The sequence below is a fragment of the Leguminivora glycinivorella genome, chromosome 21, assembly GCF_023078275.1.
Source record: "Leguminivora glycinivorella isolate SPB_JAAS2020 chromosome 21, LegGlyc_1.1, whole genome shotgun sequence".
Classification (NCBI taxonomy): domain Eukaryota; kingdom Metazoa; phylum Arthropoda; class Insecta; order Lepidoptera; family Tortricidae; genus Leguminivora; species Leguminivora glycinivorella.
In genome coordinates, this window is record NC_062991.1 from 16,271,763 (window position 1) to 16,286,970 (window position 15,208).

General features: G+C 36.3%; 1 protein-coding gene across 1 annotated transcript in view; it reads right to left on the reverse strand.

Moving 5' to 3' along the window:
• Positions 1 to 439: 439 nt before the first annotated feature.
• The window catches only part of LOC125237525 (zinc finger protein 628-like), a 75,367-nt gene continuing 60,598 nt past the window's right edge, over positions 440 to 15,208 (reverse strand). The window contains 5 exon segments of the mRNA XM_048144648.1: positions 440 to 6,372; positions 8,397 to 8,618; positions 9,452 to 9,617; positions 10,584 to 10,627; positions 10,630 to 10,767. Coding sequence (XP_048000605.1) covers positions 5,345 to 6,372; positions 8,397 to 8,618; positions 9,452 to 9,617; positions 10,584 to 10,627; positions 10,630 to 10,767 — 1,598 coding nt within the window. The 3' untranslated portion in view covers positions 440 to 5,344.

Genomic DNA, 15,208 nt, shown 5'->3' on the forward strand with positions numbered 1-15,208 from the left:
GTTCCTAGCACACAATCTAAGCTCGTGTAGGTGAACGCGTACCATGCTTGTATGAGTGAAATATGACAGGTCGACTGTTTGCATTTTTGACAGGCGGTAACTGTGAGGTAACCGAGAGAGGGTGGGCGACATTTTCATCGGGGAGCGGGAGTTTCCATACTCTACGATAGTACTCTTTATTATACTGTGTCATAATGATGTGAAAAGCAGAATGTGTCACACGGTAAAAATAATAGTTATTTGCTCCCTTGTAACACAACCTACTATTTTTCATATTATTATTTTCTAAATTACCTACCATACCTAGAGTTGCAGGATATACCTACGGTTAGCGCTTACCATCACTCGAGCCATCTCCTTTGTTTACCACCGTCGCTATAAAAAAGGTGCACTTAAAAGGTAAAAACAAACTCCAATATGAATCATCCTTTTTATTTTTTAAAATAATTATAGCTAACCGTCTCGGCAATAATAGTTACTATTATCAATTCAATGACACAATAAGCATTTTCCGTTGTTAAAAATAATAATTCCACAATAAAAATAATATAAAGGGTTAGTTTGTTCATAAAGGTAATTATTTGTTTAAAAATATAAGCTTAACATAAGTCAACACTAAACTTAACTAAATACATAGCAGTTCGTTATTGACTAAACGAGTACAAAATACAAAAAAATAACTTTTATAAAAAATATAATTCAATAAACACGTTACATTTCAACGCTACATATAACTAACTAAAAAAAACATGGCATCGTTTTTTATATTAAATATGAACTTAAAATACGCTATACATCAAAATACAATTAAAAACAACTCTGTCGCGATGAGTCTAATCGAATTGTATGTATGTATGTATGTTCGCCTAAACACCGATAAGGTACAATTATAGTATCATCACATCACATCCCTAATGTTATTTACAATTCTTTTTTTAATTTTAACATGCCAAATACGAATTTTGACGTCTACATTTTAATTCTAAACTCTAAGCAAATGGGAATTTTACAATACGCCGAAATACCTTTTAATTTTGACCATTTACATTCAGCATTTCCAATAACCAATAATCGATCACTATACAATTTTTATTATCCAAATACTGTACCATATATTTCATGATACTAATAATTTTTGTTAGTTTCCAAAAGAGTTTCATATTTTTTATTTTGCAATCACGACATTTTAAATTACAGTCCAACGTGACTCAAAGCTGCCATTTTGAATTTTACTATTTTGACAACTGTATAACTGTCATGGAAATGACAGCGAAAATGAAATAGAATAACGTTGGATGTACTGTAATAATTAATAAAATTTTAGCCCCGCTTATTTTAACAATAAAAGTAAACGGGACCTCAAGAAATAAAGACTAGAATTCACCAATTGAAAGGGTAAATACAATAACTTTGTTGTAACTACAAAAATTGGTTGTAAATACAATTGTAAATAACAAAGTTGTACAACGTTGAATGCCTGTTGTGGCATTGATCGGCTAGTGTTACAGACGAAATATGCGCTGTCAGTTATTTTAGAACACTCCAAATTCGAAATTCAAATATTTCGATTGTAAATTTGGCTGTTACAACGGTTGTAACATTCATCAGCATTATATTCTAAATATTGTCAAAATTGTGTTTTTCGTACTGTTTAATAGTAATTTTTACCTAAAAAATGGATATGACGCAGGTCCGGTGCTTATAGAAAACACCAATACAGAGTACATTAACTATTATGACATGTAAGCACATTGAAGTACACAGATTTTTTTGTATTTATGTTTTTTTTTATTCGTTGTTCACTACTCTCAAACACATAACATAGAGTAAGCATTTATTCTTTAATTTGTCTCGGACTTACTCTATGCTATACAGCGGGCCCATTTATAAAAGATATTTCATAGCCAATTTAAATATATCTTTATAAATAAGCCCTTGAATTACATTACATTAATTACGCTAACTTACAATATAAGGTAATAACTATTATGTGACTTTAAATTGAAAACCTGGCTATCCTGTCTATATCTTAAAAATACGATTAATAATTGTATATTTGGCTAAATATTTTAAAACAAGCTCAAATACTAAACGTAAACGACGAAGCTTTAAATTAAGAACTTTAACAGTCAATAAGGATGTGTAAGTTAAAACAACAGCAATCCATAGAGAAAACTCAACAACTAATATTTTCAATCGCGCAAATAAATATTTTTTTGCGCAATTGATAATATTTTTCTTAATACGAAATAAAAAATGTAATGTAATCGCTGGATGTAGTTGCGATTCAGTCGAATTTATAATTAAAAGCCGCATTCTCGTGAAACTGCCGATTGAGAAGGTTTATAAAACTTCTCAGTGTATTCATTTTTTATGGCAATTTTAAACCATAAAGGAAACGCTAGCTTTAAAATTATCAACGAATTTTCCTAGTAACATAACAATAACATAATATTTAATAGCCAATAAAACTAGAACATTTAGGCGTCTTATCCATTTTTCTATAAAAATTGAACCAACAGCGCATTTAGTGAATCAAACAGGCGGAGTTACTTGCTTGCATCAAGGTTCACATCAAACAAAACCAGGTCTATTGACACTAAAAGACGACGCCGTGCAGAAATCGACTAATTAAAATTCAATTGATTCAGAAAAGGAATTCAATTGCTGGAAAAAATCAATTGATTTACCGCACGACCCCGTCCAGCGACGCAAGTTAATCGCTCATTTAGGCTTTATTATTAGTATTAAATGTACACAGCTTAACTATGGAAATTTGTCTGTAAAATAAATGTAGAAAAAAAATTCACTCCATATTTTTTCAATTTCAACATTAAAAAATTTCTTCGTCGATAACTTAAAACAAGTTGCAGCCACGATCTGATATAACTATTCCTTCGATGATCACAGATTGAAGCCCGGACCCCGCGCGATTCTTCCAGACACTAATCCGAAAACTTACGTTAAAACTTCAGTAGATTAGAAAATACATGCGTATATTTTTACACAAATATTTTTACAATAATCGCACGGGATCGCGGGCTATACGTTTGAACACTTTCATGGAAACGTAACTTTTGATATAATATTCTAAATGTAGGATTCACGGTCCGTGCTTACGTAGTCCGTATGTTTGTACAACTCGCGTTCAGTTCCCTAACACGATGGTTTATTAATTATAACTTTAAAAATACCCAAACGTCCATAAATTTTTCCTTCTACTACGATCTAAATTTAAAACAATACCTTTTATACATTATTCATAGGAACTTCATTTGTTGTTATATTAAATTTATTTTATATATTAATTTATGAGAACATTTTTACATAAATAGCGATCCGTTCACGATTTTTTTTAAATTGTATCTCTCGAAAAAATGTTCAGTTGCTTTTTGTATCAGTCGAAATTGTTTTTTTTATTAATTGTTTATTCACGTTTCCTAGAAAATTGATTATTCCGGTAACCGCTCGTCTCGATGTAACTGGCCATATCTTCCCAAAAAATACTTGAAAAATGTGCCGAAAAGTGTTGTATTCAAAATAAATAAAATACTTAATGAAACAAATAGTTCAATTAAAAACTTCTCATCCACCAAACAAATGTCACGACAAAAATTATAAACGATTTTTTGGGCTATTGCATTGTGTTTTTGTTCACTATTTACATTGATACTCCGGTTGGTGGCGCCGCACGGCGGTGTGCGACTACCCACATCGGACATACCAATATTAATTCAAGAATGAAATAATTACGTACGTTAAAATCAGCTTACTATACCTTACCTATGTTACGATTATACGTAGATAAACGATTCTGTGTGAACAAATTCGATAAGCTCCAATTTGTACGCACAAAATGTTACTTATTTATAATACATGATGATAATATTAAAAGAATTATATTCGGCAACACTTGACATTCTCATGGTCGGGCCGGGACCTGATCGCTTATCAATTGGATTCGAAATTGGTTTTTCTTTTTGAATTGAATTGAAAAGTGGTCAGTTCCGGGTCCGGTTTGATTCTAAATCTACTGCAGCGACAACATGGAGCAACTAGATGCTTCGGGTTATTGTGGTGAAGCTGACGCTTCGAAAAGTATTGTTTATTGTTAAAATGATTCACTGGGCTATTGTGATTCATTTAAATGTGTGAAAAGTAAAATTAAAAATGTAAATAATGGGCTCATACTTCAACATCCGGTGTTGATAAGAATGTCTCGTGTCTTTGTCTTTTTAAAGTTTTATCGAAGAAAATTGATATAAAATCTTCGACCGTCTGTTCAGTTAAATCTGTCAAATCGACAGTTCCTCTATTCAGTGAAAAATCGCTATTTTTTTCTATTCGTACAATTTCCTTTTAATTAAGTATTTACAAAAAAAAGAATAAGTAACGGCAGTCTTTGAAAAATAATAGTTGGTATTTTTATTTACAATTCTACAAAATAATTTGTAAATAATTATATTTTTTGTTCAAATAATAATCGATTTAATAAAAATAAAATATTACTTTTTAGAAACGAAAGACGTAACTTGGCTATAGTATGTACATTATTATATCTAATATGGCATTTAATAATAATAAAATTAACATTTCACGCCGAAGTAAGACAGTTTCAAGTGATTTGAAAATAGTAAAATAAATTCTCCAATTTCATATAGATCTTTTGTGCGTTCAAAACGTGACTAGCATAGCAATATTGCGTGAAAAGACAAGAATAATAATTATAACAAATTTCAATATCACCTAAATAATATATTTGTAAAAATATCTTAATATGGAAAACTTTAAACGAAAACTAATTATTGCATAGTCGCTAAATGCGATAAACGTGCGAAAATAGTTTGGCACATCCCAAAGTTTGTACTAAGCTAAGAAACACCGCTCCGTGCTAAAGCTAATAAAAATAAATATATCATTTAAATAATAACGCGTAAAACAAATAAATATTGAAGATTGCACAGAATATTATTTCTCGTATCTCGCGTAAAACAAATAAATATTGAAGATTGCACAGAATATTATTTCTCGTATCTCTATTTCTAATTTTATTTCTTGCAGCGAGTGTGTGTTCCATTCCATATTTGTTCAATCATTTTCATTTAGTTTATTTACATTAACATCGCTAGTTCCCTATTTACAACAGTAGTTCTATCTAGGCTTACGTACCATTATTGTTACGCGACTTCTTTATAACTAATGTATAATTTGTAATCGGAACCGAACAAACAATTTTAACGTCGCAAAATGAACTAATCAGAAGCGATGACGCTCCGAAACCGAAAATGTAAACGATTAATTTTAACTAGAACGAAATCGCCTCAGATTAGTAGTAGGTGAATTTTCATGGCTGAGGGTTCTGCTGGAGGTGGACAGCCTGCTGCGCCGCCTGCTGGGCGGCCTGCGCTTGCGCCTGCGCCTGTGCTTGCGCCTGCTGCTGCATCTGCTGCTGCTGGACGGCTTGCTGCGCCGCTTGTTGAGCCGCCTGTGCCGCCTGAGCCACTTGTTGAGCGGCCTGCTGGGCGGCCGCTTGCTGGGCGGCTACCGCCTGCTGCGCGGCCTGTTGCGCGGCGGCCTGCTGGGCGGCCGCCTGCTGCGCCGCCACCTGCTGCGCGGCCTGCTGAGCCACCGCCGGCGAAGGCAAATTGAACCCTAGCATCCTCGGATCGTGCAACCGGAGCGCCTGCTCTAATCTCTGCTCCTGCGCAATTCTGAAAGCCTCTACTAGCTCCGGCGACAGTTGTCCACTGGCGTCGTTAGGCGGAGTGATCTGCGGAGGGAAGCCTCCGTTGTGTCTTAACGGACTCGGGGCTTCGTTTCCATGAGCCGCCGCGGCTTGTGATACTGCGAGTCTTAGCGCTTCCGCTTGACTTCTAAGTAGCGCTTCAGCCTGTTGGATTCGTAAAGCGGCTTCATTAGGTGCTGGGGGGGTTTCTGCTGGCGGTTGCGAGGGTGGTTCTCTGGCTAGTTGCTGTCTCATGGCGGAGACTAGATTGGCGGCGGCTACTTGTACGGCGTTGGCGCCTTCTCCAGGTTGGGCCATCATGTTGGCGGCGGCGGCGGCGATGGCGGCGACGCGCTCGTCGCCGTAGGCCTGGTGGCCATTGCTGGCGGAGCGGAGGAGGTCGGTGAGCTTGTTGACGGCGGCGCCGGTGTCGGATCCGGCGGAGGAGGAGAGGCGCCCGTTGGAGGAGGAGTCGGAGTGCGCGGGGGAGGGCGGGGCGAGGTTGAGCAGCCCGGAGCCGCCGGCGGAGGAGACGGCGGCGAGGAGGTCGCGCTCGCGCCGCTCGGCCGCCGCGCGGGACAGCACGTATTGCGCCGCGAACTGGTGCTTTGGCTCCATCCGCATATGCTCCATGTGGGACAGGAGACCTGGAACATACAGGGTTGTGTAAGATCACTGTAATACAGGACCACTAGGCGGTTTAGCACAACTTGCGTTCTGACGCGCCAGAACTCGCGGGCAAGAGTGCAAGTTGTCAAACCGCCAGTCTGAATGTTTTGTGGCAATACCTCTAAAGTAGTTACTTTTGAATGTTTTTTTTTTTTGTATCGGTATTTTCTGTATAGGTGTTGTATTTAGATGGTTTTAGTTAATCATAACATTTATAACTACTTATTGTAAGATGATGTAAAGGATGTTTATTTTTATTAAGTTTGGATACAATAAATTTATTATAATAGGTAATAGTTCAAAAATGTATACTGCAAATTATTTTGGCAGTCGCTTTCGTAAAACTAATGCCAAATCGTGGGATTAGTTGTCAAAGCGGACCCCAGGCTCCCATGAGCCGTGGCACATGCCGGGATAATGCAAGGGGGGTGATGATGACTGCAAATTATTTTAAGGTTGATATTCAAATATGAGCTGAATGAGAACAATAAAAGTAATCCATACTTCCATCCATACTAATATTATAAATGGGAGAGTGTGTGTGTCTGTTTGTTTGTCCGTCTTTCACGGCAAAACGGCGATGAATCGACGTGATTTTTTAAGTGGAGATAGTTGAAGGGATGGAGAGTGACATAGGCTACTTTTTAGGGTTCCGTAGTCAACTAGGAACCCTTATAGTTTCGCCATGTCTGTCTGTCCGTCCGTCCGTCCGTCCGTCCGTCCGTCCGTCCGTCCGTCCGTCCGTCCGTCCGTCCGTCCGCGGATAATCTCAGTAACCGTTAGCACTAGAAAGCTGAAATTTGGTACCAATATGTATATCAATCACGCCAACAAAGTGCAAAAATAAAAAATGGAAAAAATGTTTTATTAGGGTACCCCCCCTACATGTAATGTGGGGGCTGATATTTTTTTTCATTCTAACCCCAACGTGTGATATATTGTTGGATAGGTATTTAAAAATTAATAAGGGTTTACTAAGATCGTTTTTTGATAATATTAATATTTTCGGAAATAATCGCTCCTAAAGGAAAAAAAAGTGCGTCCCCCCCCTCTAACTTTTGAACCATATGTTTAAAAAATATGAAAAAAATCACAAATGTAGAACTTTATAAAGGAATAATAGGAAAATTGTTTTGAACTTGATAGGTTCAGTAGTTTTTGGGAAAAATACGGAAAACTACGGAACCCTACACTGAGCGTGGCCCGACACGCTCTTGGCCGGTTTTTTGTCTCTTTCTAACGCGTGCGAAGCCGCGGGCAGAAGCTAGTTTGTTTATATTTGTAATATTCAATATTAAATTATCATTAAAACAAAACATCAGTGTCCAAATAGGGAAGTCGAGAATAAAATAACACGTAGTAACAAAATGTAATTTACCCACAAAAATGTTTATTGGAGGTTTATAAAGTAGGAAGTCACTGTTGCCATTACTATTTATAAATTATGACACAATCCGAAATAACCATACATCATGTTAAAGCCAATTAAAATGTTAAATAAATGCGCAATTAAAATGTGTTTCAAATGACTTTAGGTATTCATTTGTAAGTTTATTTAATTACCGTGATTTATCGCGCCTTGCTAGTTGTATTATGTATATACATAAGAAGATCTTGACAATTCATTTAATTTACTGATTTTATGTTAGAAGATATTGTAAATTTTTCTCTTTCTGTTAACGATAAGGCACTCATTGTTTCCGTTCCGCTCAAGTTCAGAAAAACTAAAAAGTTTTGTCTCAGTCAGACTTTATCCCGGTAGCTAGTGCGAAAAGATTTGCCTTCGTATTGTTACGGAAACGTACGAACGTGTCATGCTATTTCAGTCAGCCTCAGTACGAGATGTACTGACATTGACTGAACTAGCATGACAAATACGAACGTTTCCATAAAAATACGAAGGAAACCCTTTTCGCCCTACATCTGTACATATTCTTCCACTTTCCACAGTCTCTTGCAACCTATTTAGTAAGACAAATTGCAGACTTTAAATGGCACTTACCACTCTCGTGGGTGAACACGGCCTGGCAAACAGAACACGGCCACATCCTCAAACTGCTGGTGAGCTGTGTCTCCGGATGGCACGCCAGGTGCTTCCGCAGCGAACCCTCGTTCACGTAGTGCTTCCCACAGACCGGGCACGGGTGGTTCGCCGTCCGCCGCTTGGCTACATAAGGATCAGTTGGTTTAGCTTGCGCAGGGTACGGTGACGTGGCAGGGGGGCCTGCGCGTCACCAGGATGGGTAGGTGGGTTAGTGGGAGGGTTAGGAGAGAAAAAAAATCGTGGTTAGTCAATGTTAGTTTATGCGGTGACGGTGGGGGCCGTCCGAAACTTAAGATTAGGGGAATGCTGTGAAGAGAAGCTTCTGAAGATCTAGCTGTGCTGTTTAATGATTTTAAGTGTGGTAAAACTGTTTTAATTGAGTGAAAAGTCGATGAGATAAATGATGAACTAATTGAAAAGTAAATGCTTGTTTTTAGATTTGCTGTTACTGTTGTGAATGGAAAAGATGAAAGTATAACGCCAACCTTTCAAAAGCCTTCTCCATTAGCGATACAGAACGATAACAAAAGACGTGACGACAAAACGAGGAAAATGTAGCTATTAGAAACGTAAACAAACATGTTATGACAATAGACCGCCATCCGAAGAATTCGCAAACCAAACTGTTTGCAAAACACCGCCACGCTTAACATAACAACATATTCCTCGTCCGCACTTATACTAAAATTACTATTAAATTATCTAATGGAAACGATACTTGTTCGTGTGATTTTTAAACCAACACCCCTGCTGGCTTCCCGCCAGTTGGAAGCTTTTATATCAATAAATGTTTTATTGCAAAATATTTACACAACCATTACGTTGTAGAACTGAAACTGAGCAAACTTCCAACGGCGAATCTTAAAACTAAACACGCATCCGTTCCGCGTTTAGAGTCCGGACAGATTCAAAAATGGAATGCAAATCTAAACTTGTCTCGTAACGGATGCGTTCTTAATTTAAATTTAAATCTAACACCCGCTGTCCAAAAACCAGGAGTCTCAGGAACTTACTCGCAACGCCGGACGCGTTGGGGTCCTTGTGGGTGTTCTTCATGTGTTCGACTAAAGCTTCGCCCCCGAACACCACCTTGTGGCAGATGGGGCAAGGCGTGGCGGTGGCGCCCCCTATCATGAGGGCGGCGTGTTGCTGCAAAACACCAAGGTGCAGCTGAAGCTCCTATCGGCGCCCCAGCATAGGTATATTAGGTAAAGTTCGTAAAACACACGTCAAAAGGGAATTTAGAAATTATAAATACGTCGAAATTGAATTTTGAGAACGGGCCTAAAAGAGATTTTTGGGAAATAATAGTAACGGCCAAAAAGAGAATTTTGATTTAAAGTCAAATCAAAGAGAAAATAATGAAAGGAAACATGTCGTTCCTATAAGTAACTTTAAAGTTAAAACAAACTTTTCAAAATAAAAATTGCCAAATATATTTTTGCATGATTATACCAAGTTTCAAAAACAATATGGATGTATTTGATTTAACTTAAACACTAGAAATTTGCGCAGCAATAAATATATCCAACTAGTAAGCAAAAACCTTTTGTGAAATTATTTAAAGCAAAAGAAAATGTTTAAGCGGTTACTTAATATTTTCAAGGATTATCAAGAAGTACCTAAGCAAAATAAAACAAGGCTGTTTATTATTTGCAATATAAACGAATTATAATTATAATATTTACTCTAAAAACATACTGGCTTTAAAAAAATGTGGCACTTTGCCAATATAATTCGGAATGAACTTGAAATTTCACAAAGCTTCCTGTTATTAATAATTACTCATTTTAGCAACGCACAAAACGACTGGCAATGATAATTTCAAATTATAATTGCAACATGACTGCTTTTGCATTAAAATTGAAAATTTGCTGTGTACTGAGATTAAGAATTCAAAATTCCAATCAAATTTAAGGGTGCATTATTCAACCCGAATGTCATTCAATAAAATTCAAAATGTCCTTACACCTTGCATCTGAAGCAAGTACATATTCCAATTGCTGGCTTCTACTCGCAATTTGTTCTATGCATCAGAACATTTTTCTGCGTACCTAGAGATTTTCTCATAAAATACATCATAGAATGATTAAAAAATGTATTCGCAAGTGATATAAAAATACGGTCAAAGACCATGACACTAACCTTAGCGGTATGCGTTCTAAGACTGCTCTCCGTGGCGAACCCTTGCCGCAGATGTTGCAGTGGAAAGGCCTGTTCTTGGCCCGCTCCACCTGGGCGTCGTGGTTGCGCAGGTGCTGCTGCAGGTTGGACAGCTGGATGAAGGCGCGACCACAGTCCGGGAGATGGCATTTGTAGGGGCGTTCGCCTGGAGAGAAAATATATGTTAGGGTATTTTTGCGAGAAGAATTACCAAAAATATTTTACCTAAGAAAGCTACATTTTATGTTTTTCCTACTCAGAATCACGCCTTTCGATCTAGGTCAAAAAACAAGAGACAGACAACAAAATTTTCTATTATTTTGCATACTTTTCACTTTGTAACCCACTGTACAGTGTTTGAAAAATGGTAACGAAGTGGAAAAATTAAATTTGGGACACTGTTTTTCACCTAGTAGGATAGAAAGGGCTCGTGATTCTGAGTAGAGAAAACATGAAATTTACATATTTTAGAAAAAAAATATTGAATTATATTGTTCACGAAAATGCCCGTTAGCATGTTGGTATTATAAATGTTTACGAGAACAGCTTAGAAAAGGGACGCAGCCCCGATGAGATAATGAGAGTTGTTATACGTCACCAGTTGACAAATATAAATTGTTTTTAGGCATATTACTCAATTTTTGCAAAACTCTAGTCTGCATTGAACATGGTCTATAGTTTTAGAGCTTAAATACAAAAGACATAAATCTTTTCAGTATCATAAACATAATGTTGTATGCAAATTTGTACCCATTCAAGACTGTAATACATTGTATTATCGAAACAAAGTCTATAAAGTAGATTTTAAATATCAAACAAGTCAATGTTCTACTATGTAAAGGGGCCTATATTTTTTATAACAGTGTAAATTTAAATAAAAAAAGTTATTTTAAAACTTTTGTTTTACGGAAAACTGATTTTCTCTAGTTAAGTCATATCAAAACCATGTTTTACCAGTAACATATATTGCAATATAATAGGGTCTAATAAAATTTGATAGGATATTTTACTAGACTGGGTCATAGCTCCCAAGTTCTAAAATAAATCAACATATCAGTATTGGAAAATAGTTGATGCCAATTTTATAACTGCAATAGTATTAATAGATGAAGTAAATTGGCTGAGAATCAGCTTTCTAGTCTGGATCGTAATATATTTTTAAAAGTTTGCGGTGGTCGCGATGTCTATAGTACCCAATACAATTTGTACTGCAACAACTGGTAGACTTAGTGCCTTAAGGCATTCTCTACTAGTTAACCAGACAATGTGCCTGTCTCAAGAACCGTCATAATAGCTCATGTGACACGTTAAGTACTCGCAGATGATAACTGCTTACTACCAGGAGGAATACACGTTTATGTGCCACTAAGCGTAGTTCAAAAGAAGTCCCTTAAAAAGTCATACAAGAGCGATGTATCTCCCAACGGCCGTTCCGTTGCAAAAAAAAAAACAAAACACGAGCGCGGATCCCGTTCGAATTTGGAACGTTACGCAACCCGAGTTCAACGGTCAGCGACCTCCGAGTCCGAATAACCCAAATCGGGACCCGACCTAACCCAACAGCGCCCGCCGTTTTTAAAAATAAGACCATAATAAAACCAACGCATACTTTTAGCCGGTACCGGCAAGCAAATGCATAGGTCATTGACTGCACACCGACACACCGCACACACACAAAAGCTACTTTTATAATGCGTACACGCCAATATAGGGTATCTTTTAGTCCTGGAGTTGTGTTAGTGATTTTGCATGTCTGAGAAGAATGTACGCATTGCGCGTGCAAGATATTGTAGAATTATTTCCTAGATGTTAGATAGATATATGATGGGGCCTGACATAGGCAATGGTAGGAAATATGGCGGGCCGGCAATACTAATCTGGCCCTAACGGTCCTATTGCCATATTTATGGTTAGTAAATTTTATAACCGACTGGGTTTTATTGGGTCGCTTTTGCAGATAAAAGTTTGGTTTAAAATATTGCGTTACATAAGTTTACATTTATTGGGTAGTTTATGGGTCGTTGGCGAGTGATTAAGTGTTTATGGCTGTAAATGGATTAGAAAGCATATTGGATATCGTTTTGTAATTCAATTTTAGATAAAAGCTTAGATTAATATTAAATCGTTCACAGCCTGATAGGTCCTAGATATGTTATCTATATTTTTATGAATATCGAATTACAAATCAGGCATTGTACTATACTCTCAATGTGGTCAAGATTCTGTCATTTTTATTGTTGGGTATTAGGTATATTTTTTTTAATCAATAAGTATATCTCATTTTAATCCTTATACTGAAACATGTTTTCCTTCTTGTAGAAATATTCTATTTTTTAGCAGAAGTCTCCTTTAAACAAAATTACATTGAAATCAGTCGTAGGCTTATAGGAAGTAATTTTTTGAAGTCATAATTAGATTAATCCCAATCTTGTGCTGTATCTACCCACTGTTTACTTTTTTTCTTAAAATCAAAAAACAAAATGGCGATTAACTTGATAATTAAATCGATAACCTTCGCTCTGAGATTCTATCTCAAAACAATGGTAATAAATCGCATTGCACATTATTATAATTCGGTACGCGGGATCAAATCCGCAAGTACAAGATTTACTTAACACTCAGCTCGGTGACTCACGCGCAAGTCAATAGTGTTGCACGTTTTAAAAACAAATACAAGACAGTACAAGAATATGAGACATACTCTAAGAACAAATTAAATTATTTTTAAAGAAATATTTTAATTTATATAATATTGTCTTCGGTTACCGCGATAGTTACTCATGAAATAAAACTATGGAAACGGATTAAATCGCGTATAATGAATTTAAAATACATCCCGTTATCGAATCGAATCGTTATCGTTATCGAATTTAATCCGTTTCCATAGTTTTATTTTAATTTATATTTTTAGTAGTGACCGAATGGTGGAGCGGTACAGGCATCCGTCCGGTAAACGGAGGACGCTGGTTCGAATCCAGCTTTGGACACTTAGAGGGCTTGGTAATTTTTTCTTTCTTCGTAATCCATGCAAACTTTTTAGATTTAGAATTTGATATTTTCACTTATCTCTATAAAGTTCAAATTCGAAAATAATTTGTACTTGTACAAGTACACCAGGACTTACGAGGTAGCAATTCTTATTTGAAATTATCATTTCGTCATCTTTTAAGAAAAAGGCTAAAACAGGAAATATTTAAAGTTTGGCAAATATATTTTGTTTATATGTATATATAAGTATGTAATAAAGTAATTTTAGAAAAGACGTTATTAGAAACATGTTTTATTTTAATTACCGTTTATGCTTTTAATCCAAGTTATTTTGTACAAGGGGTAACGGTAGTGTAGTGTTAAGTATAATTTTAGATGTTTCTAATACCCATGTAACACGTAACAAAGAAAAGGCTATAATCTATTACATAGACTAGGAAGTCTATCCAAGTAACAGCCAATAAAAAAAAATTCGTTGCGAAACAATAAGAAACATATTTCCAGATTTCCACTTACACAATCCAAGATAACGGCTATTAAAAAACAAGCGACCATAAATAAAATATTATCCGTCTTCCGGGTACACTATACTGAACTATCCATTGTACTTATTTTTCAACCAGTACAACCTACGCGCAAAGTTGCCCAGTCTAACCTGGCCTTCTGCGTTGCTTACTGTACCAGGCATTTTACGCGTGGCATCGGTTTTTCGTACATATGGCGGGCCAAAGTATACTGGGAATTGTCTATGGGTATTTTTGTTATTTCTCTATGAATAAATGGAAGGGAAAGGCGCTCGCCTTAGCACAGTTAGGACGATGTACGATGGCCTAAAGGATGGTATCTCAGATTGTGGTATTTACATTTTTGAATGTACATGGGTATTTGCGTGGTCTTTGTTATTAATGTGTCGGTATTTTAATGTATTTTTGTGGTATTAGAACTCAACAAATATTTAACTAAGTTATACATATGGCTCTGCGATCCAAAATGAGAGCACGCTACTTATCCGGATATTTCGACCAAATATTCACAAGAAGTAAATTTTTATTTTTTTAAAGAGATATTTGTTAAGTACCTACTCAAAACATTAGCTTTAGACTTTTGAAATGGTATAAATTACTTAGGTCATGTAAGAGAACACACATACTTTTGGTAAACGCACTTTCCTAATAAGAAGATGGTGTATTTAAAAAAAAATTGTGCAAAGACGGCAAAGGCTAGAATTCTTATAGAATCATTTTACGCTTTAATTTTTTTAGTAACAAAGTGCGTATCTCTTTGTATAGTTTTTTTTAACTCCCGGGCAGTAGAGACAGTATAAAGTCTTCATTCAATGTTTTTCTTGCCTAATCATTTTCATTACAGAGCATTAGAAATGAAATGAAATGGAAAATTACGAATTTGGCAATCGAAATTCAGTTTAGCATGTCATAGAAAAAAAATAACAGTTACTACGAAAGTGCCCTTATTAATTTTCTCCCATTTATACCATATAACCTTTTTCAAAAACCATAGACAAGAATCTTAATGAAGGAAAACTCTGTTCGTTTGCGCGCGCGCAGCCTACGCAGGCATTTACATACAAAAGTACTTCCTAGCAGCCGCGCGTAGGCATA